Here is a 26097-nt window from a genome sequence, read left to right on the forward strand (position 1 = left end):
CTTTTTTTTAAGAAAAGTATCGAAAAAGAATCGGAATCGCAATTCTTGACTTGGTATCGAAACCAAAATGTTGGTATCGTGACAACACTACCCCTGACATTTAAACCTGATATTTAGTAGGTCTGTTAAGTATTGAATGCTGATAATTCTGACGTAATTTGGCCGGTCAAAGTTGTTTGGGCTCGGATAAAATTGCTCCGTTACTAACGTGCCGTGTTACTTTCGTCCCGTGTTACTTTCGTCCCGGCTCTCCCTACGTGTGTATGTGTGGTGTCAGGTGTCAGTAGAGGATGACAGCATGTCTAATTTTGATGTGGCCCAAGAGCCAATCACAATAATACCTGCGATGCAGTGAACCAATCACCTTTGAGGGGGGGGGAAACCTATCGTTGATTAAAACACTATCCAGTGTTTCCCCTACCATTGTCTTGGAGGGGCACTGCGCCCCGCCAATGGAGCCCACGCCACCCCTGAAATACAAGGTGTTCAAAAAAAATACATATATAATTAAAAAGAAAAAAATATATATATATAGCACCAAATTGCAAATAATCTATAACTACTGTCACTTTTCACATTGAACATGTGCTCTTTTATTAAATAAACTAAACACTTTCATTTTAAATTGTGAGTTTAGTGTTTTTGACCCTAAGAAACACTGATGCATTAATCAATAACAATAATCCACAGCTCCTCTCTCTTCTCCAGAGCATTTAAAACATATATATCCCAATGCCACAAAAATGCATCAGTGACGTGGTTGGAATCTTGTCAAAACAAAAAACTGAAACAAGCGGTATCAGTGACTGTGTGTTTGATGTGGCTCTTTGCAGCAACATCGAAAAAATGTGGCTCTTAACCTCTGACTGGTTGGCCACCCCTGGCATAAAGCAACAGCATCAGAACACGGTGCAGAGTCTCTAGATGGGTTTACAGTAGTCCCTCGTTCTTATTATACATCCATGTTGTAGTCCGCTGTATAGAAAACTGTAGTTTCCATAGTTTCCCCACAGCAGCAGACACACATTTATCAATTCAATTAAATTCAAAACCTTTATTTATTCAGGTGAAAACCCATTGAGATCATTGACCTCTTTTTCAATGGTGACCTGCTGCAAGTAGGTTCCAACATGAATACAAACATGACAGAAAAACAAAGAGGACATCATATGGCATACATTGACTACAGTTTGTATAGCTAGTAGCATTTACAGATACCAACAGTTTCCGATTGGATAACATCTAACCTTGCTTTAAAAACATGTAATGGAACCAAACTGCTCAACTTCCATTCCTTTTGCAGACTGTTCCAAATTAGTGGAGCTGCGCATCTAAAAGCTGTATTCCCTAAGACAGTCCTAGCAGTTGGCACATTTAATACAACCACAGCATTCGATCTCAGGCAGTAGCCATTTACAATACGCCGTGAGATCAGGGAGCAGATGTAGGATGGAAGTTTCCCTAACATTGCTTTGTAAATAAAAAGATACCAGTGATTGAGCCACCGTACAGTTAGTGAAAGCAAACCTGCCCTTGCATACAGGATACAATGATGGATTAATGCTTTACAGTTTGTCACAAATCTCAGTGCACTGTGATAGGCGGCATCTAACTTGATCAGGTAATTGGCCGGTGCATTAATATAAAACAGATCACCATAGTCCAGCACAGGTAAAAAGGTCACAGTGACTAGCCTTTTCCTGGCCTCAAGTGAGAAACAGGACTTGTTTCTGTAAAAGAAACCTAGCCTAGCCCTCAGTTTTTTTAGCAGGTTATTGACATGCAGTTTAAAAGAGAGACAGTCATCAAGCCAGATACCAAGGTATTTGTAACAGGTTACCACTTCAAGTTTTTTCCCTTGCGTAGTTACAATATCTAAAACAGGCTCTGGTGTCTTTTTAGCTTTTGAAAATAGCATTACCTTGGTTTTATCCACATTTAAAAGAAGCTTTAGTTCAGAGAGCTGAATCTGAACAGTGTTAAAAACAGCCTGTAATTTAACAACCGCCTCCTTAATGGAGGTACCTGCACAATACATCACGGTATCATCCGCATACAAATGTAAAGTAGCTTCATCCACATTATCACCTAAGCTGTTGATATATATGGAGAATAAAAGTGGACCTAAAACAGAACCTTGTGGTACACCATTAGAAATGTTTAACCACTCAGAAGACAGCCCATCAAAATGAACACATTGGGACCTTTCAGAGAGGTAGTTCACAAACCACCCCACTGCATGGCTGGATATGCCAATACTGAGTAGCCTCTGCTTTAAGATGCGATGATCAACGGTGTCAAACGCTTTGGAAAGGTCAATAAACAGAGCTGCACAACTCTGCTTATTATCTAAAATACTAGTAATGTCATTCACCACTTTCATTGTCGCAGTGATGGTGCTGTGTTTCTTTCTGAAGCCTGACTGATGTTTAGACAGGATATCATTTTTACATAAAAACTCCTTTACTTGCTCACTCACTAGTCGTTCGAGCACCTTTAGCCAGAACTGACAATTTAGAGATTGGCCTATAGTTATTTAAAATAGTTGCCTCCCCTCCTTTCAGTAAAGGCAAAACATAAGCAGACTTCCATACTTTTGGAATTGTATTTGTGACGTCCGCAAGCCAATATCCACTAGTGAACATACATTATGCTATTATCGTCATATATTTTTTAACAATTTAACATCGTTTTTTTCTTTTTCTTAGGATCGTACCCGGCCATTACTAGTCTAGAAAAGGGTAAACGTGTGCATTAGATTGTAAAGTTGTGTATATTTACAGACTGTTGTAAATATACAAAGCTCTCGTAAACATCAGATTTGAAAGCAAAAACATATTTACACAAAAAAAGAACGCCACTAATGACTTTTGGGGTTTATTATTATTTGTTGTCCTGAGAGATGCTGATATGGAGCCGTTGAAGAGAGTTCCCGTTTCTGCCGGTGGGGGGCGCTCGTCCCAAAGCTTTTCAGCAGGCAAGGCAGGAAGGGTTTTATGGATTTTGAAAATGTTATAACAATAAAAGGAAAAATTAAAATGTGTGGCATACCTTAAGTGAACTAAGCCATCATGAATCATTAAGTTACACTTTTATTTTTAACATCCACCACGAAAATCAACAAGAACCTTTAAAACGGATTCACCTTAAGCACTCAAAAGTTAAAAATGAAATAAGCTAAAGTTAAAGAAGCTCATCTTAGCTGTGCCTTTATTGTATATGACAGTGTCAAACATGTTTTTAAAAACATTAAAAAGGTTATAAAAAGAACCAAAACAACTGCTCAAGTTTTAAGTCTACCACTTAAACAAAAACATGTAATCTCACATCTCTAACTTTTAAAACAAAATAGATACATTTCATACAGCTAAATAGTTTATAATGAAACTCACAGATGTTCATTAATTGATTAAACAAAATGGTAAACAAAATAAAAATGTCCTTCACCCTTTCTGTAATTGAAAAAAAAACAACACAGTTCGAGGGGGGGGGGAAGAGTGATTTTAGATGTGTCCTTTCAGCTGAACAGCAGGTTCAGAGGTGGAGGTTCAAGGCCGGCGGTCATATTCGCTGATCTTCCTCTTGATGTGGGACAATTTTAATCTGAGATATTTACATCTCTTCTTCTTGATCTGGTAGCCAGAGGACTGCAAATTAAAGAACATAGTTGAAAAAATGTGACTGTAACACATCTGTATTACCCTGTAAAGAACAAAGCAGGTGGAAATAACTGCAAGGCCTTACCTTCTTGAGATTCTTCAGTCTGGTGTATTTGTCCATGGCATCCTGAGAATAGAAAGATACTGTAGTGGTCACTCATCTGATCCACTCAGAAGAAAACTTCATCCCATATTCACAAAGAAATTGGTTTTCTCAGCTCTTGACAAAATGTTTAGGTCTAAAGTAACATTTTAATAGTCTAATTTAACTATGGCATAAGCAACTTTTCCCTTACTGCAATTGTATTTTTAGCCACAGTAGGTAGGGGAAAATAACATTTTAATAAGCATTAATCAAATATATCAAGGTTCATTTTTGTCTGCAGTCATAGGCTTGAACATATTTAAAGCTCATTTTCCATCTACCCATTACTTTGACCACTTTGTTATATTTAAATTATCTTAATTCCATTTTGAATCATAAGCATGTACAGTGGGGCAAACAAATATTTAGTCAGCCACCAATTGTGCAAGTTCTCCCACTTAAAAAGATGAGAGGCCTGTAATTTTCATCCTAGGTATACCTCAACTATGAGACACAAAATGAGAAGAAAAAAAATCCAGAAAATCACATTGTCTGATTTTTAAAGAATTTATTTGCAAATTATGGTGGAAAATAAGTATTTGGTCACCTACAAACAAACACGATTTCTGGCTCTCACAGACCTGTGACTTCTTCTTTAAGAGCCTCCTCTGTCCTCCACTTGTTAACTGTATTAATGGCACCTGTTTGAACTTGTTATCAGTATAAAAGACACCTGTCCACAACCTCAAACAGTCAAACTCCGAACTCCACTATGGCCAAGACCAAAGAGCTGTCAAAGGACACCAGAAACAAAATTGTAGACCTGCACCAGGCTGGGAAGACTAAATCTGCAATAGGTAAGCAGCTTGGTGTGAATAAATCAACTGTGGGAGCAATTATTAGAAAATGGAAGACATACAAGACCACTGATAATCTCCCTCGATCTGGGGCTCCACGCAAGATCTCACCCTGTGGGGTCAAAATGATCACAAGAACGGTGAGCAAAAATCCCAGAACCACACGGGGGGACCTAGTCAATGACCTGCAGAGAGCTGGGACCAAAGTAACAAAGGCTACCATCAGTAACACACTACGCCGCCAGGGACTCAAATCCTGCAGTGCCAGACGTGTCCCCCTGCTTAAGCCAGTACATGTCCAGGCCCGTCTGAAGTTTACTAGAGAGCATTTAGATGATCCAGAAGAGGATTGGGAGAATTTCATATGGTCAGATGAAACCAAAATATAACTTTTTGGTAAAGACTCAACTAGACGTGTTTGGAGGAGAAAGAATGCTGAGTTGCATCCAAAGAACATCATACCTACTGTGAAACATGGGAGTGAAAACATCATGCTTTGGGGCTGTTTTTCTGCAAAGGGACCAGGACGACTGATCCGTGTAAAGGAAAGAATGAATGGGGCCATGTATCGTGAGATTTTGAGTGACAACCTCCTTCCATCAGCAAGGGCATTGAAGATGAAACGTGGCTGGGTCTTTCAGCATAACAATGATCCCAAACACACCGCCCGGGCAACGAAGGAGTGGCTTCGTAAGAAGCATTTCAAGGTCCTGGAGTGGCCTAGCCAGTCTCCAGATCTCAACCCCATAGAAAATCTTTGGAGGGAGTTGAAAGTCTGTGTTGCCCAGCGACAGCCCCAAAACATCACTGACCTAGAGGAGATCTGCATGGAGGAATGGGCCAAAATACCAGCAACAGTGTGTGAAAACCTTGTGAAGACTTACACAAAACGTTTGACCTCTGTCATTGCCAACAAAGAGTATATAACAAAGTATTGAAATTAACTTTTGTTATTGACCAAATACTTATTTTCCACCATAATTTGCAAATAAATTCTTTAAAAATCAGACAATGTGATTTTCTTTTCTCATTTTCTCTCTCATACTTGAGGTATACCTAGGATGAAAATTACAGGCCTCTCTCATCTTTTTAAGTGGGAGAACTTGCACAATTGGTGGCTGACTAAATACTTTTTTGCCCCACTGTATGTATGTAGACGAGTAATTTGAAGGGGAGTGGACTGTTCATTGTCACTTTAAATAATCAAATCTCAAAGTCGTCACCACCACACTCACCAGGAACTGTGGACTGCCCTCGAGTAGTTGGTTCAGAGCTAGGTCAAGCTCAGTCAAGTCCTGGTTTATGCTGTCCAGCTCAGCCTGCAGGCTCTTGTACTCCTGGTGCTCCTGGTCAAATTCCCGTTTGTAGTTTAGACGTTCTTGCTCATCCACGATAGAAGGAAACAAACTGCAGTTGCAAACAGAATGACATTTGGGGACTTATTATATGACATCTAGCCTTTTTAAGATACATGTAATCACCCCAGATGGATTTATTCGAACATCATAAGTTCATCATCATCGTTCAACACAGCTCTTTCATTATCAGCTACCAGATCCCTTCAAATCAACTCACACATAGAAGTCCTCATCCTCCAGGTCCTCTCCGGACTCCACTCCAGTGTCATAGTCCTTCAGCCTGGGCTTCAGGCCGCCTACAGAACTGCTGATGTCTGAGTCTCTGCAAATGCAATAATTGATTTGGGCCATTTATTTCACATGCATTACCACCATTACATTCTATGTATTTTCATATCTGTAAAGCCTCTAAGATCTAACTTGATGTGTTATGATTACCCACATTTCTGCATCATTATTTGCACAATGCCGTGTGCATATTTTAGTTAAAGTTTTTTATGAAAGGTTTAATTTGAGTTTTATAACTTTAGTTCTAGTTTTTTGTGTTTACTAGGTTTATTTTAACAGGGAAGTTTAAAAAAAAAAAGACAAACCATTGTGCGGTGCACAGCTTACCCTGGCAAGTAAAGAGGCTTGTTTTGGTCCAGCTGGTCCAGATAGTCTCTGGACCCCCTGACTTTGGGATTGTGGTGATTCACCAGCACCTCTGGGTCACCAGACACATTCTTCACCTGAAACAAGAGACGTATGATTTTTTATTTTCAATTTGTTCAAGTTGATTACATTTTGCGTGGAACAATTGATAACTTTCCTTCTTAAAATAGGGACGCTGCTTATTTACAAATGAAGATTAGTTTAAAAGTGAAGGCGTAGCTCTTTAGTCTGTGAATAATAGTTGCCTCTGTCTGCTGTGGTTCTTGAGAAAACGTGTTAAGTCTCCGAAAATAAGCCTGTTGATGTCCTCAAGCCTTTGTTACGAACTGGGGGTATGAAATGGATGAGCATTTACCACACATGTTGTGAGATGAACCATCAGCAGCTGAACCTGACAAACACTAAGGCCGGACACCAACAGACTCAACAAGCTGATCCACAGAGCCAGTGATGGTGGGGGTGGTGCTGGAGAGAGGAGGATGCGGTCCAAGCACATTTTAGACAATGTCTCCCAACCACTCCATGACACGCTGGTGAGTTACAAGAGTAGCTTCTGCCTGTAGGCATTTAACAGAGAGGCCCCACTCCGTGACGGAGTGGGAGTGGGTGGGCTGTGATTGGAATTTGAAAATCAGGTAGGGCAACAGGTGAAGTCAGCACCGATGCAGACTCACTGTTTGAGTGTTTGATAACCCACTCCCCCTCGAAACTCGTTGATTTGGAACAGCACTTAATGTGGCGGACCCTCGGCGCGAACGGAGGGGTAGTGTGTAGGGGTAGGGTGTAGGGGGTGGATTGGAATTGGGCCGAAGTAATTCCTGCCTGTGGGCATTTAACAGGAAGGCCCAATTCTAACCACACCCTACCCACTCCCCCTCCGTGATGGAGTGAACTCCGTGGCGGAGTGACACTCGCAGCTAAACGAGGCTCCCTCCTTTCAGATGGAGGGTGTAAATACAGCGGTTAGCTTTGGGACAAACTCCCCTCTCTCCGCCAGAAACAGGAAATGCCGTAACTGTATGTAACAACGGTTTCAAATCAGCATCTCTTGGATTGAAAATAACAAAAATAAAACTAACAAAATATTTTATGGCATATGTTTTTTGTAAACATATTCCTGACGGACACACACAGCATTGAGTCCGATGCAGACTCGCTGTTGGAGGGCTTGATAACCCACTCCCCCTCGTTGGTTTGGAACAGCACTTAATGTGGCGGACCCTCCTCGCGAACGCGCAAACGGAGGGTTAGTGTGAAGGGAAGTGACCTCCAACTGTTCCCTGGCTCCGGACAGACTGGCAGCCTCTTCGCTTTGGCACCTCTCTACAATACACCTATACCTGTATTCAAATGTATGTGTGTATTTAACAAATATAATTTTAAAACTAATATTTACCTGCTATTTTATTTCTTTCTAAAATGGACTAAACTGTCACAAATGACCCTAACCCTCCTCTCATAATTGACCTAGTTTATGTTTCAACAGCCTCTTTTATTCATACGATAAACATCCTGGTTGTATGCGCCGTTCACCAGGACCAACCGGTTCCTCTACTTTTCCCTGCATGCCTGAGTACACCAATACCATCAGTGCCATCAACAGAGAGAAAATGTCTCTCAGCCAGAACTGCTGACACATCAGGTCAGACCGCATTGCTGGGAACGGGCACACAACTGAAATAAAAAACTCTGTTGGCATGAAAGTAGTTTTCAGTTTAACAATTTCATTTGTGCCCCAGTCCCCAGAATGCAAACTATGTTGATGTCCTTCATAGAAATGAAGGAACACTTTTTGTATTAATGTTTGTTTTCTACAGAGCCCTGGAGGGTTCATAGAGAGACAAATAAATAAAATGAGGCCACGTTTTATTAATTCGTGCGCACGAGATGTAATTCCTGGCCTCAATTTAAATAAAACGAGGCCACGCTTTATTAATTCGAGCGGACGAGATACTTTCTTATGGTAAAACACATCGAACTGCTTGATTATTACGCAATATTATTAGTTTTATAAAGAATATGTCCGGTCGCCAGGGTGTGTGTGTGTGTGTGTGTGTGTGTGTGTGTGTGTGTGTGTGTGTGTGTGTGTGTGTGTGTGTGTGTGTGTGTGTGTGTGTGTGTGTGTGTGTAATTACCGGACTACGACCGGTAAAATATGCTGAAGACCGGCAAATCTAAATCTCTAAAAATCAGAATCGCTGATTGTGTGTTGATCTGTTGGTAATGCCTCGGGGTTCCGGTGGGCATGTAAACAAATGCATAATGCTGTGCTATATTTTGCGGCCTCACCCGGTTTCTTAGCGACGCTTATTGTTTAGGTGTCTTTTAATAAGCAGGTAGTCCTATCATTAACTAGAACTAGCTAGATCTGATCGATATGGACATAAACGCGAGTGAAGTCTAATCTGACGGGAGAGAGAGATCAGCTACTGCTGACGATCGACATGCAGCTCTGCATGACCACATGCAGCGGTGGGCGGAACACTTCAGGTTAGAATATCACATAAAGCTATTTTAATTACCTCTCAAACTACCGTAACTAGTTATAGATATGTTTAGTTTTACTGTCGGGTCACTCATTACTGGTCCGCGAGCTGCATGATACTGACGGGCTGTCAGGAGAGGGAGAGAGCGCTCCGTTTATTATTCCCGTGTTATTGTAAGTTACTGTACACTTTTGAATAGTTCATCTACTATAATTAGTTGTTTTAATATCGAATCATATCAATTTGTTTTAAAGCACAATAAATAACAAAGAAGACCTTTGACCGGCACTTTTCTCATTTAGTCCGGAAGATTTAGACTTTAACGGACATGTTGACCGGCGAAAAAATATTCTAAGGTCATTCTACAGAAAAGGTGGAAGTACTGTCACTTACTTTTGCAGACACCGAAATACATGACGTTGACCTAATACTCCCATTCATTATATATGTTGAATAAATAGAGATTGTCTTTGCAATGGTAATAAAATAAAAAATAAATAAAGAATGGTTTTATACAAAAATTGCAATTTGTTTAAAATGCCAAGTTCAAGGAACTGCCTTGTCACTATGATCATACACGGAAGTGGAAAATATAGTTTAAATTAAAAAGGTTTTTTTTCACTAAATGAATCTAATTTATATTTACATAACATTACAAGCATTAAATATAACACTGAAATGGTAAAAAAAACGCAAATTATTATTAATAATATCCAATAAATGTCAGTCCCCCAAAATTACGTCATTGGTGTTACTGCTACACAAAACGCTTTTATTTTTGAAATAATGTACTGTCTCTGAAGTGCTTCCTGTAACAAGAGATCATTTGAGACAGTGCAGTGGACAAAGACATAAGGAAAGTCAGATACTTCTTACTTTGTTTGTTAAAGGTGTTATTTTATCTAGACATTTTACGTGCGTCTTTCAATTCTGTCATTAGTGTTACTCATTGCATAGCCCTAGGGGTGAACATTTGAATGGAAAAATGTATTGTATTGAAGAGTTAAACGATTATAATATGGACTGAAGCCATATTTGGTCTGACACATTGCAGCCATTTTGTTAAAATGGTAGTGTTTTCTCCAAATTGTCACTGGTGTTACCGTCACTGGTGTGACTCTTCTTCCTGGTAACACGTAACACCAGTGACATTCCTATTCAAAATAAGCTTTGTATAATGTATAAAAATAATTTAAGCTCTAATTGTTGTGAATTCATCCAGTTAAGAGTTAGTTATTGCTATTTAACAGGTTTTAGATGTGTTTAGAAGGAATATATTTCAGCAGATTTGTATCACCCAGATTCCACCTTTTCTGTAGAATGACCCGGGAACTCTGGTGTGTGTGTGCATTTGTTTATGATAGTGTTGTTCGTTCCGGTGCACTCCAGCAGGACTTAGCACTACATCGAGATTAAGATTAAACACATTTCTTTCACTTGGGAATACACATAACTATGGAGAACCAGATGTGTGTACATTACTGTTCATGGTAATTTGAAAACAAATTCCGGTGTCGGACACACACAAACACACCGAACACGCACACACAGAGCGGAGCTGGGCACAAACACACACACATCATGCGCCCTGGTGACCGGACATCTCCTTCATAAAACGAGTAATAGGGGGAATAATCGGGCAGTTCGATGTGTGTAGAGATGTGTGTGGTTAAACGTAGCAGCCTCAATCTCTATTCAGCTGTCCTAATGAAGGGAAACACAGTGAAGTAAACAGTAAAAGGCACAGCTCTTTGCAGCTGGTGCTGCTCTTCTCAGATTCTGCTGAGTTACACGTTACTGCCTCCAGTGCTCTCTACAACGAAGCCAGTTCAACAGACCCTGGATATGTTTGATTTACCCGGCTTAACTAACCCTAATAAACGCGATGTCGATAAGCGGCCCTACGAAGCTGGTTATCAACTCAGTAAATCAACCAGAGTTTCTATGTCCGGCTGAGAGCGCGTTCACGTGAAAGGGACGGGGTTGGCAACATTTGACCAATCACAAACATGGAGAAGCGTGCTGACAGCGCAGCTTCATACTTCAAGAATGAATAGTAAATAGCAAATCCTGCTTCGTAGTACAGGCCACTGGTGCCGCAGAGATTTCATAAAGTGAAGGAGGTTTTCCTTCTATAAAAACAGCTGCGGGCAGTAGATACTGTGAGAGTCACGGACATGAATTCATAGATCAACAGCAGACTGGTTCACAGACTCTTCTGTTTTTCCAATCCGGTGCTTAAACAAATAGCTCTCAACCCCTGGCCAAAATGTCCCTAAATGAAGTCCGAGTTTGTAATATATCTCAAATAATGTATGCACTGCCATTTCGCCACATAAGCATAACAGTCTGCAATGAAACGGTTGTCTCCTCTGTCAGGTCCGGACTGGCCATCGGGAGGACCGGGAGGTTTCCCGATGGCCAGGCCTGTGAAGTGGCGTGCTGGCCTGAGGATTTTTTTTTATACGTATGTATTGTGAATGCAACGCTGCGCAAATGTGGGTCTGACTCTGCCTCACAGAGGGTGACTGGCTGTCTACATGATGTGTCCTGCCGACATGGCCACTTTCATACAGATCATACACTAATGCCCTCGATTGGTCTCTGTGTGTCATTCAAGCTCGGGAGGACGTGTGTGTATCTGTGTCGCGAGCGAGCGAGAGAGAGAGAAAGCGTGCGCACCGGTTACGTGTATTGTTGGAGCTGTTTCAACAACAAGGTGGAGGAGAGTCCTCTCCTGTCAGACTGAGAGACTGATAACTACAGCTCAGGTGAGGTAAAATGACTGAGTGTTTAGATAGTTAACTTAGTCTAAATTCTCAGTGGGTCTCAAACGGTTGGTCACCATTTATGTAAACACATAGGCTATTTCCATTTGAGGGTGGAGTGATTTGTAAAATATGCATGAATAATACAAATAAAATGTTAACTAGGTGAAAAAAGGTAAGATAAACTTTTAAAACTTGTTGAGAGCTAAAACTAGTCTTTGCTGCTGCCTCAAAGAGGAGCAGGGGGGAGAGAATGGAGACAGGAGAGCCTGATTCAGGAGCACAGACACACTCACAACTATAAATGAACCAAAAACAAATAAATATATAAGTTTCAATCTTTTTTCATATTGGATATGGTATGTTAGTGGTTATGGCCATGTTCTTATGATTTTAGGATTATTTAAATGTATACAGTTCTGTTTCATATGGGTGTCTCTTTATTTCCCCCTCAAAATGATTGATGCATTTAAGTCCAACATTTAAAAAAAAATCTTTTACCGGGGGAGCATGCCCCTGGACCCCGCTATAGGATTTGAGGTCCACCCCCACTTAAAATATGTTCAAATGAATAGGTTCCTAAATAGATTTAAAAATTTTTTTTAAATAGTAACCCATCTCCATATGTTTAATTTTGGTTAGTAGATTTCAACTAGAGGGCTATCACTATGGGCAGCAACGCTGTAAATATTGACAAATAAATCCAGCAAAATGGCACAAAAAACTGGTTGTGGCCTGGCTGGGTGTATAATTCCCGGCCTGACTTATTGTCCGAGTCCGGCCCTGTCCTCTGTGCTCCACTTCCTACTTGGCGCACCGGTAACTTTCTCGTGCGAACGAGAAACTAACTAACGTAGTTTTAGGGATGATTTACAGTCTTATAGTTGTTGGATAAGTTTTTATTTTTAGATCCTCCTGACAACAAGGCACATCATGCTGCAACTAAGGGTGATTAAACAGACCACACCCAGAAACTGCAAAACAAACCATTCCTGCCTTCCCCCAGACTTACCTGACAGCTGTTGAAAGGAAAACATTTTCCCAAGGTGAGATGAGATATAATTCAAGGCTTTATGGGGGTCTGTTTACAGATCACAAAAACAACTTCGCAGTCAAACTATAAACACACCAGCGGACAAACAGCGACAGTAATATAAGTTACTGTCGATATCCACTGAGCTTTGAGGGTATTATAACTCTGTCCGACAGCATCATGGGGCCTATTGTTCCACTCTTTTAGGCAATTTGACTCTTAACCTGAGTGATATATTCAAACGAAAGATTCCATGTTTTTTATGGTTGACCATCCCATCAAATAAAAATGTTGTAGATGTATAGTGCACCAATTTACTCACATTTCTCCCAAATTCAACCTTAAATATTTGGTATCTTTGGAAATGTAATGATCTCTAGACTTCTTAATTTCTGACACAGAAGTGATTAAAGGAGGCTTCAACACAACATCAAATGTTGATTGCACAATTGAACGGGCACTTAAAAAGTGCATGCAAACACTAAGCACTAATGTGTTTTGAAGCACTCATTTTTACTAACTTTACTCTAAACTACTTTGTTGAAATGACCTGATGTACATAGTTTAGTCTTAGTTTGTTGAAAAAAGGCACATTGAGTTGATCCAGTTTGTTCTCCTATGCAAACAAGTCACTCATACACAAACACGTACAAACCCACACAAAATCACACGCTCACCCACTCCCCAACGCTGTTGTGCAGACCATTATTGACCATCTTCACTTCCTCCCAGAGAATGCGATCCGGGCCCCAGCGCCTGATCATGGAGCGAGTCTTGACTGCAAACACCAGCAGGATGATGAGACCAACAAACACCAGGAAGCCCAGGACGATAGCTATGGCCTGCAGGAAGAACAGAACTTAATGTCAGTGGGCTGCAATTCCACCTGCTAACAGACATTGTAAATATCGGGGCTGTCAGGAAGCAGGAGCTAAAACGAGAGTCAGACTTTACACAAGATCTGAGTGGACAGCCCCAATATAATTGCTGTCTCCACAGTGGCCTATGTTACACCCCACCACCCCATCTAAAAAAAAATAAAGTTCTGCAGGAAACATATACATTTCAACATATAATGCCATCTCATATAATCTCTTCATAAATTATATTACTTTTCAGGTATGTTTAAGAAATTGGTATAGCTGTCAATGGAAAATTACTGTTGACTATATTGCTGAACAAAATAATCTATATACAAACTACTGCATTCCTGTTGGTAAAGGAGCTAAACAGTGTTTACCCCCCATTCAAATCTAACGCCCTATCATCCTCCCTGGAAAAGAAAGCAAATCACACCTCTTGGGGCTCCACCACACAGTAATGGTAGAGGTACTGGTTGAGGAAGATGCCTTGGGCCTGGTCCTGGTTCTGGTACTGGGCACACAGTTGGCGGATCTGGCTATAGGCCACAGATCCTGTGGACTGGGCTGTTGGGTTCACGGCCACAAGGTACACAATTGTGGCGATGACCATGAGAAATGCCAAGATGGCACAGATGATGATGGTTGCTAGGTAAAACTTTGGTGAGCGGGCAGCATTTTGCCTTGAAATGACCAGCACAAATATTATAAGCACGGCTATGAAGGTGATGGCAGAGATGGCGATGAGGAAGGCTTTTCCAGCTTTGGGGTCCATTTGTGTTTGTCCATAGCCACTGGAGCCGCCACTACCTCCTCCATAGCCACTTCCGCCATATGAACCACCGCTGCCATATGAACCACCGCTGCCATATGAACCACCGCTGCCATATGAACCACTGGAGCCACTACTCCCATATGAGCCACCATAACCTGGCAACATGCCAGCTCCACCTCCCATACCCATGAGGCCCATATCGTAGTCCCAGACCAGTGTGGAGGCCACGCAGGCAAAAACAGCAACACACATGATGATGATGATGATGCACAATATCTTCATGACACCAGGTGGGGAAGTCCAGCGGTAGAAGTCAAGCTTTTTATCTCCTGGGTAGTAGGAAAAGGTGGGGTTGGACATGGGCTCACTGTGCCGGTGTCTGCTGCTGTGGCTGCAACAGAAGAGGACAGGGAGCAGGGCTCAGGGTGAGTTCTGTTCACTGCAAATACAGTGGGAGCAACAATTCACATTCACATTATATACACTCACACTAAATACGGACAGTGGCGGCTGGTGGAAAATATTTTTGGTGGGGCTATGGAAATGGTGACAAAACCATACTAGGGCATTTAAAATGAGGAGACCAAATACGAACATTGTGTGTGTGTGTGTGTGTGTGTGTGTGTGTGTGTGTCATACTTGCCAACCCTCCCGATTTTCGCGGGAGACTCCCGCATTTCTCCCGATTTCTGACAAAATCAGATTTACTCACGACTGTTTCCACTCGGACTTTAATATAGGTACACCATTGTTTGGTTTCCATGGTAGTGCGTCTCTTTAGCAGCGCGCGCAACTCAAAGTCAGAGAGGGTGAGGAAGATGACAACTGAACAAGAATCGACAACTCGACCCTCTGATCACTCCTTTCCTGTAAAATACAGGTCCAGCCCACACATATGCTCCATGGTGCTACAGGCATTGCCCTTACAGCTACAATAAGCATGCAAATGTTAATCTACAGCTCCGGCGATCCACTAGCACCGGAGTCTACACCTGCAGACGCAGCCATCCCCTACTGTAGCGCCACCTTGGATACGAGTCTAAACAGACACACAGGCCAGGGCGCTGAAAGGGCGCCCTTTGAGCATCAGATCTGACGACGCTGATTGGCTGAAATTATGTTTCGGCGGCATAGTTTACAGATAGCAACAGTCAGCTCGTTGGTTGCAGCTGCTCTGGCTGAGGGCTCTTTTCTACCGCCCGGACGAGAGAGGGTAATGATACACGCTGCGGCCAGGCAGGAAACATGTGACTTATCAGTAACTTTAGACATCGTAAAACAATTTTAAACGACATTTTATTGTAGATTATACATTTTACTGATACCAACTATATAATATTTACCTTGTTCTTTAAAAATAAAAATAAAAATAAAAAATATATTTTTTGGGGAAATATATTTTTGTATTAATTTTTAATTTTTAATGACAATCAAACATGTGGGAAGAGGGGGGGCGGTGCCCCTAGCGCCCCTATGAGCCGGCCGCCACTGAATACGGATATAAAAAGAATACAGTTAATATAGTAGTACTGGATAAAACTGATATGAACCTGTTACAACATACAGTACATGTTTAAATGACCAGCGAGTTTGCTGACAGTAGGTCGTTGCAGATACCAATATTCCTTGGTTAAATGTATTGATTAGTCTACAAATTGCCACAAAAAATACCCATCTTAAATTCCATAAGCCAAAAATGTTTACTTTGAATGTATCTAACAAGCAGTACAACAATTAAACCTATTTAATTGACAGTGATATATAAAGCAAGAAGAACTTAGATTTCAGCAGATGGATTCAGAAAGTGTTTGACGCCTTGGTTCGATCACCAAATTGTTCGACATTGATGTTTTTTCATCACTAATTAATTTAGCGAAAAAACTAAAAAGACTTCCAATTTAAGCAGTCTTATTTTCAAACGGCACCTTGGATTCCAATACAAGTTACCACAATTCTACTGACACACATTTTTGCCAACTTTTTCTGCAAACAGCTGTGGGTCAACAAATAGCTCCATTGCGCAGCTTATCCAATACTACTTTTTTTATAAAGCACTTTAAGAAAAGTCTAAAACCAAAGTGTTTCCTTTAAACTCTAGAACCGCCAGGGGTCGTTGTATACCTAAAACCGCCAACGGGTAAAATTGACCCGCTATTAGAATGCATTGATTTTCAAGGTACAATGTTCTTTTATTTATCATACTAGAACACAGAGCTAACAGTGAGTTTTGATCACACAGTGATGAAACGTATACCAATAGAATCTGTGGACTCTCCGCTTTCATAGTATATCTAGTTTGTGCAGATAGTATGAAATATGTGCAAAGTCTCTCTCTACAGATGTAACGATTCATTTCAGACAGTTTGAAATGCGAGGGCCGTGATTGGTACGTGATCTGCCCTCGCTCAAGGGAAAACCTCCAGCTTGACTTGAGACCGCCCCCGTGATAGATAAATGTAATTATAATGAAGCCAGCTGCAATGGATCATTGATCCACCAGGGGGTGCAGTGGGGTTCCACAGTGGGGTTCCACACTGGAGCTCATGTGAAATAAAGTGAGATAGTGTATGCTGGCTGTACAGCGGAACTTTGTTAAGATCCATATGTCACGGATGTCATACTACTGTGCTAAATAAGAGACATGTAATCATTTACAAAACATCACCATGTTGTTATTTAACAAAATAATTTTGTTATTCGAAAAAAACGAACGGGAGGAAATGCAGCCCGGCTCTCAATTTTTAATCCTAATTTAATCATCATCTTCACCACGATCATTTATGTTTATGTTCGCCGAATTGACATGAAATCACTGACACATATGAATATACTGTATTCAACTTCATTAAAACGTTATTAACGTGCCTAAACTCAGTAATTCACCAAAAATATGTATATTTTAATGGAGCTTCCTCGGTCGATCAGGATCCCAAAGTGTAGGGGAGAGATCCTCATCTGGATGAAGGGTGTTATTTTCCCCATAAGGAACAAGTCGCTGCAAATTATCCCGCTTAATACATGGCCACATTCTCAACAAAGTAACGACATGACTCCCAATATTAATTGAAATGCTTTTATGGATTTAGAAAATGTTTTTATTGATTTAAAAAATAGTTGTATTGATTTAAATTGACATGCATCCGCTAAGAAAAATAGTCTGTTACCGTGTTTTTAACCGTCGGAATGAAACGGCAGCTCTCAGCTGTGTATTTACACAACTAATGGCCCATCAACCACAGCTCTCTCCCCCCCTCCACCCCTGATCTTTCTTCTCCAGCAGCTAAATTAACAGTAGGTTACTCTGAGTGACCATAGACTGTATGTGACAAGCTTACAGTTAGTGACGTAACAACACCATAAAAGCTGGTGGGTTGAAAGCAATACGGGAGGTAAAAATAATTAGAATAAATGTGATTTATTTATTGTGGCTTTTATGTTTTTAGGCATAAAATGTTATGTAATTCAGGTTTATAGTTCACTCTTCTCTAAAAGCCTTCAACAATGACAATATTCATTGTAATTTAATAAATCCTTCCAACACACATTGTAAAAAATAGCCTACTGTAAGTTAAGAAATCATTTCAATATGTACATCTTCTGATGTAACAACAATAACATTATAAATAGTAACATAGCTGAACATGGTATTGCACATTTAGCTTTGAGTGTTACTGACCTGAGATGTTTTTATTACATGAATTAAGGTGACTGAGGCTTTTTAACATACAGGGATGCAAACTCATCAGGTATGAAAAAGGTGACAAGGATCCGAGCCCCCGGCTCCCCCACCCCACAGAATGACAGAGGATTTTAGCAGTCAGAACAACTAAAGCAGCAGTGTTAATAATAACAGAAACGCCAAAGAGTCACATCTAATAGAAATATATAAAAGGATTTATTTAAATTGTGTAGCAGTCAGTTTATAATCTTGGTACCACTGTTGAGCATTTTGAAAATGTATTTGCATGCCTCTGTGCAAGGCTTAGTCTTTCTATCTTTATAGCCACATGGTGTAAAGTAACTAAGTTCATAAACTCAACAAGTACTATACTTGGGCACAATTTTGAGATACTTGTACTTTATTTAAGTATTTCAATGTTTTGCTACTTTGTTCTTCTACTCCACTACAGTTCAGAGGTACATGGTGTACTTTACCTCCACTCCATGTATGTAATACCTTTAGTTACTTTACAGATGTGGATGAATGATGTGAAATATAATCAAGTGTTAAATCAGACTTTAGTTCCACCTGGAGTAAATTCACAAGCTACTCTGCAGTATACAAAGTCATTCAAACTAGCTGCACCTTTACCAGCTTTGAGAACACTTTCATGATCAATCATTATAAAACATATCATATCTATTATTCTGAAATGGACCAATCTGCACAATGACTACTTTTAGTGTCGCTACTTTCACTATATTTTGATGATAATACTTTTCTACTTTTACTTGAGGAACATTTTGAATGCAGGACTTTTACTGTAACAGAGTATTCCTACACTCTGGGACTATTAATTTCACTCAAGTACAAGATCTGAGTACTTCTACTTTTACTCAAGTACAAGACCTGAGTACTTCTACTTTTACTCTAGTACAAGATCTGTGTGCTTCTACTTTTACTCAAGTACAAGACCTGAGTGCTTCTACTTTTACTCTAGTACAAGATCTGTGTGCTTCTACTTTTACTCAAGTACAAGATTTGAGTACTTCTACTTTTACTCAAGTACAATATATATATATATATATATATATATATATATATATATATATATATATATATATATACTTATACCACCTCTGTTTATAGCCTATGAAAAAAACTATTAGAAATAGAAGGCTAAAGCTAACGTTAGCAGATAGTGAAAATGTATGCTAGCTAGCTAGCTCGCTCAACGATTCCTTAAATAATATTGCCACAGAAAAACCTTTCAGTTCACATCACGCTCTGCCGCTCCGACAGGGAGCTCTGCTCTGAACACCTGAACTGCCCGTTCTAACAGCTGTTCACCAGCGGTCCAGTCTGTGCCACAGTGACTCCGGACGCACAGTTAATATTAACGAACGCACCCGTAGGTAATGTAGCTGCTGAAGCTAGACCATCATCTCGGAGCAGCAGTCTTATTATACATCCATGAGCAGAGCCGACAGGCAGGAAGACTCGAGCACACAGCTCGTACTTCATTATAAAAAAAGAACACCATGCGTGTCATGATGGCACATAACAGCTCAAGGCCGCAGATTACTCCGGGTCCCAGCCCCCTCCATATCCCAAAAATATTTGTATTGCAGATCTACATGAATCACACAAACGACTTATTTTGGATTCAAAACGGCGAATTTCGCCGAAAGGTGACAAGTTTGCATCACTGAACATAGACAGAGCACAACTGAAACATAACATCTGAGATGTAACAACATAATACACTTTTCGGGGATGCTTGGGATGTGAGTGAGGAACACGGCTTAGACAGGAGAGTGTGTGCACCAGTCTGCCTTGATCTATGAATTCATGTCCGTGACACTCACTGCTGCCCACAGCTGTTTTATAGAAGGAAATTCCTTCTATACACACCTCTACACACACATGACGGGTGTTATTTTCCCCATAAGGAACAAGTCGCTGCAAATTATCCCGCTTATTACACGGCCACATTCTCAACAAAGTAACGACATGACTCCCAATATTAATTTAAATGAATTTATGGATTTAGAAAAAGTTTTTATTGATTTAAAAAATAGTTGTATGTATTGATTTAAAAAATAGTTGTATGTATTGATTTAAATTGACATGCATCCGCTAAGAAAAATAGTCCATTGTTACAGTTTTTTAAACAGTCTGAATGAAACGGCAGCTCTCAGCTGTATATTTACACAACTAATGGCCCATCAACCACAGCTCTCTCCCCCCCTCCCCCCTTGATCTTTCTTCTCCAGCAGCTAAATTAACGGTAGGTTACTCTGAGTGACAAGCTTACAGTTAGACACAACACTGTCATTGCAAGTGACCCTCAGTTAGTTGACTTTTATGTTCAACTGCTAAATTCGTTACTGATAAAAAAGGGCTTCTACTGTACCTAATTACCGTAACACTAGAACCGCCAGAGGTTTTTGTATAGGCCTACCTAAACCCGTCAAATCCCGCTATTAGAATGCCATTTTTAACAACATAGGGTGCTACATAACACACTTTCAGGAAAAGTCACGGACTGGGAAACTTTAATATTTTATTGAAAAAAAGTTACATTGCACACACACAACACACATCACACAAATTGACCCGATTGGCGGTTCTAGTGTTAAATAAACTCACTAATTAATGAAACCAGTTCAATACGCATTATTCTTATTCTTATCATTCTTTATGAGCGCAGAAATAGTCTTAAAATCAGATCTGTTTTTTAAATGAAATCTGACGGCAGGCAATTAGCTCTGATCACCTATGATAAATGCGCCGCACCTAATCGCTGGCCATTCAGCCACAGACACTGTTCGAAATGGGGGTGAGCCAGGGGGAGCTTGGCTCCCCCGAAGAGGGAGGGAGCTCCCCTGAGGGCTGACTTTGAGATAAATAGGGGGAGCCCAAAACAATCGTGCATATTTGTGTCACACAGATTAGAAATGTTGAGTTTCTGTAAATAAGTTCTTGAAATAAATAATAGTTATTGTTCATTACAGTTTCTGAATATTTGTTTTATTTTGTGAATATGTCTGGGTGTTGCCATCTGTACGTGGCGGCGCTGCATTCTTACTTACGTTGCTATGGTTATGGCGGTGATGCCGGCGCGGTATTTGAAATGTTCATATTGATATTTTTTTAACTCTGGCTTTGTAATACAACAAATATGGCAAAACGAAACCAGCCAAGTGTCACAGCTTTTGAATTCACAAGCAAAGAAGCGAAGGAGTCTAAAAATGACAACGTGAACGGAAAACAACTTTTAGTTGGCCGGCTGTAAGCGGCATTAGGGTCGAGCTTTACAGCTCCACACCGAGGGAGATGCCTGCCGATGCGGAGCCTGAAGAGGCTTCAACAACGGCCACATCCGCCGGCATAGTGACACCGTCTGTATTAGTAAAAGAGTGTTTTTATAGCAATTGATCGCATCCGCGCTGCTGCGCCAGTCAGCAGAGCGTGTGTGTGACATATTTAGTCGCAGGATGTGCTCTGAAAAATAGGGCTCCCCGAAAGCAAATGGGTAATTCGAAAACTGACAGAGCTCCCTCTATACAAATCAAACTGTAGACGGTGTGAAAGCACCTATTGTTTTAAATAATGGTCGGAATGTGACCTGTGAGCCTTCTGAATTACCGTGGGACAGCACATTCTAAACTAAAATGTTCAATCAATAAAGTAACATCTTATCTTATCTTAATAATATCTTCATATTAATAATAATAATAAATCATACAGTATGTGTCCGAAAGGGAGCAGGAGGAAGCAAACACAAAAATATACTGCATATTAAAGCAAACGATTGTAAAGGTTAAAGTATGAGCATAACAAATAAAGAAGTGTAATGTAAACATTTACATTATAATTATGATTATTTAATATATAAAGACTATATATTATTGAATTACAAGATTAGATATACTTTAGTTGATCTAAAATATTGATGTGTTCAAATGCTCTTCAAAACACAACTGAAAGTCCATGAAACTTGTCTTTCTGTATTTGTGAATGAAGCGCCATCTCCTGGTTAAAACCTGAAATTGAAAATCTGGCAACGCCCTCTTGGAAAATAGTGGGAGGGCTTAACATTCCTCTATACTGGTCTTTGGCAGGCCGTAGGAAGGAAGCTGTAATTCAGTGCTCCATCTGTATCTATAACTATCTATCAATCTATCTATAAGGAACCACAGTAAACAACAGGCGTTGCTATAGCAACACGTCATGTTTATGTCTACGCGCGAGTCAATAGCGTGAAAATCACTGCATTTTCAAGGTAAATATTACCCGCCGGCACTGATGGGTATAAATGGCAATATTTTTGGCAATTTTTTCAATCCGACTTCATATTGACCATTTTTAACAACAGAGGGTGCACACTTTCAGGAAAAACACTTTCAGGAAAAGTCACAGACTGGGAGACTTGAATATTTTGTTGAAAAAAAGTTACATGCAATCAAGAAACAGCTGCGGGTAAAATTGACCCGTTGGCGGTTCTAGTGTTAATTTCCAGACTTGTTACATAAACGAGGCAAAAAAGTATAACTATAGCCAGACCGCTTACATTTCAGTTCTGGAATAAACAAGGGTATTCCCAAAAATAGATATGAAATTTGTACAAAGTATTAGTGTGACATACAGCATGTGTTGCCCACCAGCCTACATATAAAATTGCTAATATTACGATAGCTATTCAAAGCCTCTGAACTTCTTGGTAGCTGTGAATTCTTCATTTTTTGGACTGTAACCTTGGCTTTAACTGATGATTATTTTCATTATTTGCTAATAAATTCATCATTAGTTAGACCCTCCAGAAAAACGCGATCCTGCGATCACAGAATTTAACGCATAATCAGCAAAATGGCGCAGATTTTTAAAAGACCGCATATTTATCAACAGGCTGCATAATCCCCGCAATTTTCCACATAAAGTTGAGAAGAAAAAAAGTTAACTCGTCTTGACGTGAAGTAGTGATGATGACGTGACGTTATCAGCTCGCGCATCACAGAAGGTAAACAACACCGGAAAGTGAACGTGTGGAACTCACACGACGAACATCTCTGCTAAAGACTGGGCAAAGCAGTACCCCGATGTCTTTCACGAACATGGGGGGAAACTATTCTGCACCCCGTGCAACTGTGTGTTGGATCATACGTCTTAGAGAAAATCGACGGTGACGACCCACTTTGATTCATTCAAACATTCGAAAATGCTTTCTGCTGCTGCGGACAAGAAAGCCAAACAACATTTACCGAGGCATCAACCTCCAAAACCCTTTCGAGGGCTACAAGAAACGAAGTGAGTAGCCTACAAGATTGAAGCTGGTCAGATAACGAACGAGTAAATGAAAACAGAATGAAGGGGAGAAGTGTGTGTGTGTGTGTGTGTGTGCGCGCGCGTGCGTGTGTGTGCGCGTGCGTGTGTGTGTGTGTTTAAAATAGCCCCATTGATTTTACAATAAATAAACATTGAATGTGTTTAATTGAATAGGAAAGGGGTTTAACGTTAGTGGCAGGATGTGTGTGAGAGAGAATAAATAAGACAGCCCAATATTTTAAAAAAAATCTATTATTTTTCGCAACTTTCCGCATATTTCGCAACTTCCCGCAATTTCAACGCATAAAATCACATTAAAACCCTGCATGTTTAATCGCATAATCAAGGATTTTAGCCCGCATAATCAAGGATTTTAGCCCGCATAATCAAGGATTTTTGCCCGCGTTTTTCTGGAGGGTCTAATTAGTCAATCCGAATATAGTAAAGCATGTCCATCACAATTTCCTAGAGGAAAGGTGACATCATGAAATGCTTTAAGTCCAAAACCCCAATAATATTTATATTGAATATACTTATTCAATGGACAATTATATAAGACAAGGAAAGGAAATGCTCATTCTAGTTATTTGAGTTATTACATGTTTGGTACTTTTGATTTTAAATTCACATAAATACATATTCACTTCACAAAATAGTTGCCACTGAATATTCTTTCAATGGATGGTTGCAGCTCTATGAAGCTTTTTTCTTTGGAGATGCCACAGAGTTGATTGGTTATTTTGTCTGGCATTTCCCAAAATGTCCAACTTTTCCTTCAAATACCTATGCTGCTAATGTTGGAACCATCAGCTTCTACATGTGTAGGTGCCCAAAAAAGTAATAATATATATAGCTGCTGAGACATGAGGGGTTAATGGAGGTCAACTTACTGTTTGCCACCACTGGGGCGGTACCCTGGGGAGCTGCGTTTGTGGTTCGGCATACTGTAGTCACACTGGATCTCACCCTGCTAAAGAAAAACAAATGTTGGATTTTGTAAAAACATAAGAAAAGTGACTTTTGTATAATATTAACTATCAATTTTACTGCCCAGTCAACTAAATGCCACAAAGCACTAGCCATGTGATACCTATCAGATTTTCATCAAACTCAATACAGTGGCACCTGTTTCAACCCCAGCCTAATTTCTTAATGTATATAGAAATTCTTTGGGACCCTTGAGGGGGCAATGTACAAAGATGATTCTGGTAATTGAGTTTAGGGAGCACGTTTTATTCTTTTTAGTATAGGCCTAATTTCAATATAATTGAGATTAGTGAAACTCATTTATAAATGTGTTTCAATGTGTAAAATTAGGTGATACATCAATGTATTTTGTGTTGTTTTTAAAACGTTCCAAAAATAATCAGCACAAACTGTATCTGCATGTATAGGGCTGGGTATGGTGTGTTGTTTAGAGGTATAAAAGAGTAGGCTACCAGACTTGGAATCCAAAACGTAAACACTATAGCTACATGTACTCATGTCCATTTGAAGTTAGAGTTTTACTTCAGTGTGGGAAGTCAATAACAGAAGTATGCTATGAACATTTCACAAAAATGGTGATGGGTAGATTGCTTCATTCGAAACAAATCTTCCAAAATGGACCTCCACCACTGAGAGGTTGTTCAGTTGTTAAACCAACCAAATAAATGACTTCAGGTCTGTTTGTGGTGAAACAAAGCAGCAGAGGGTGGAGACATTCTGTCACTCAAACTGAAAATATTGAAACTGAGCTTTGTTACCTAGTTTCACAGAGTGAAACCTTTCGATTTTCCATCAATTATTAAGGATTCACATTTCAGTGTAAGGCTTCGTTCATATTGTTATGCTCCATCACTGTAAAGACGAGTAAAGGAAAATATCCACAACAGCACCTAAAGAACACACAATGAAGGCCTGGCAGTATGCTTACCAACGCAGAAACAAATCGGATAATTATAGGCTAAATATAGGGCTAGCTTTGAAAATGGCACAAATACACTTTGTATACCAAATGCAACTCTCCTTTAACCGCTTGAAAGGCGTACACGTGTACAGGGCAGAGGACAGCTCACGGTTGTAGTAGCAAAATGTAGTTTTAATTTTGAATTTGACCCACCTGTGTGATGAACAGTCTGACCGCAATGAAGAGACGAGAGCAAACAACGGTGTGCGCGCGGACGCTGCGCCTGCAGGTGTGTTTGTTATGAGACTTCTACTCCCGGCCGTCACACAGGTATAACCTGTCCTCTCAGCCTCACCGGTACCAGGAAATGACTGAGGGACTTCACAGTCCGAGTTTCAGTTGAGGGACAGACAATTGAATACATTCCGGAATAATTGTAATTTATTTTAAATTCAGGTTTAGCGTTCATCAAATTACATGAAACAGGGCTTATATTATAATGTCATTAAATATATTTCTTTACATTTAATATCTTTAAGTAGGCCTATTATTATTTGTTTTGTACTTTTACCATTTATTAGAAATCATTGTAAATAAATTCAAACGTGAATGCTTGTTGGTTGAAAGGCTTGTTTGAGATGAGCTGCGGCTCGCCTCGAAAGTAGACGAGAATAGCCGATTCAAG

General features: G+C 40.0%; 1 protein-coding gene across 4 annotated transcripts; it reads right to left on the bottom strand.

The window, feature by feature from the left end:
- Positions 1-2861: 2861 nt before the first annotated feature.
- On the bottom strand, positions 2862-25800 carry oclnb (occludin b). Of its 4 annotated transcripts, none has more exons than XM_079686524.1 (9): positions 25626-25800; positions 24415-24491; positions 14197-14926; positions 13578-13742; positions 6575-6690; positions 6177-6281; positions 5837-6008; positions 3745-3786; positions 2862-3647 (listed from the first exon to the last, which is right to left on the bottom strand). In XM_079686524.1, exons 2-9 carry the CDS (start codon positions 24465-24467, stop codon positions 3549-3551), a joined length of 1482 nt encoding a protein of 493 aa, XP_079542650.1. In that variant the 5' UTR covers positions 24468-24491; positions 25626-25800; the 3' UTR covers positions 2862-3548. The 4 variants fall into 4 exon arrangements, with proteins under 4 accessions (XP_079542650.1, XP_079542648.1, XP_079542649.1 ...); XM_079686522.1 differs by having other exon boundaries at positions 24415-24494; positions 25626-25799; XM_079686523.1 differs by lacking the exon at positions 25626-25800 and adding an exon at positions 25440-25593 and having other exon boundaries at positions 24415-24494.
- Positions 25801-26097: the final 297 nt, after the last annotated feature.

The sequence above is a fragment of the Notothenia rossii genome (genome assembly GCF_949606895.1).
Source record: "Notothenia rossii genome assembly, chromosome: 6".
Lineage (NCBI taxonomy): Eukaryota > Metazoa > Chordata > Actinopteri > Perciformes > Nototheniidae > Notothenia > Notothenia rossii.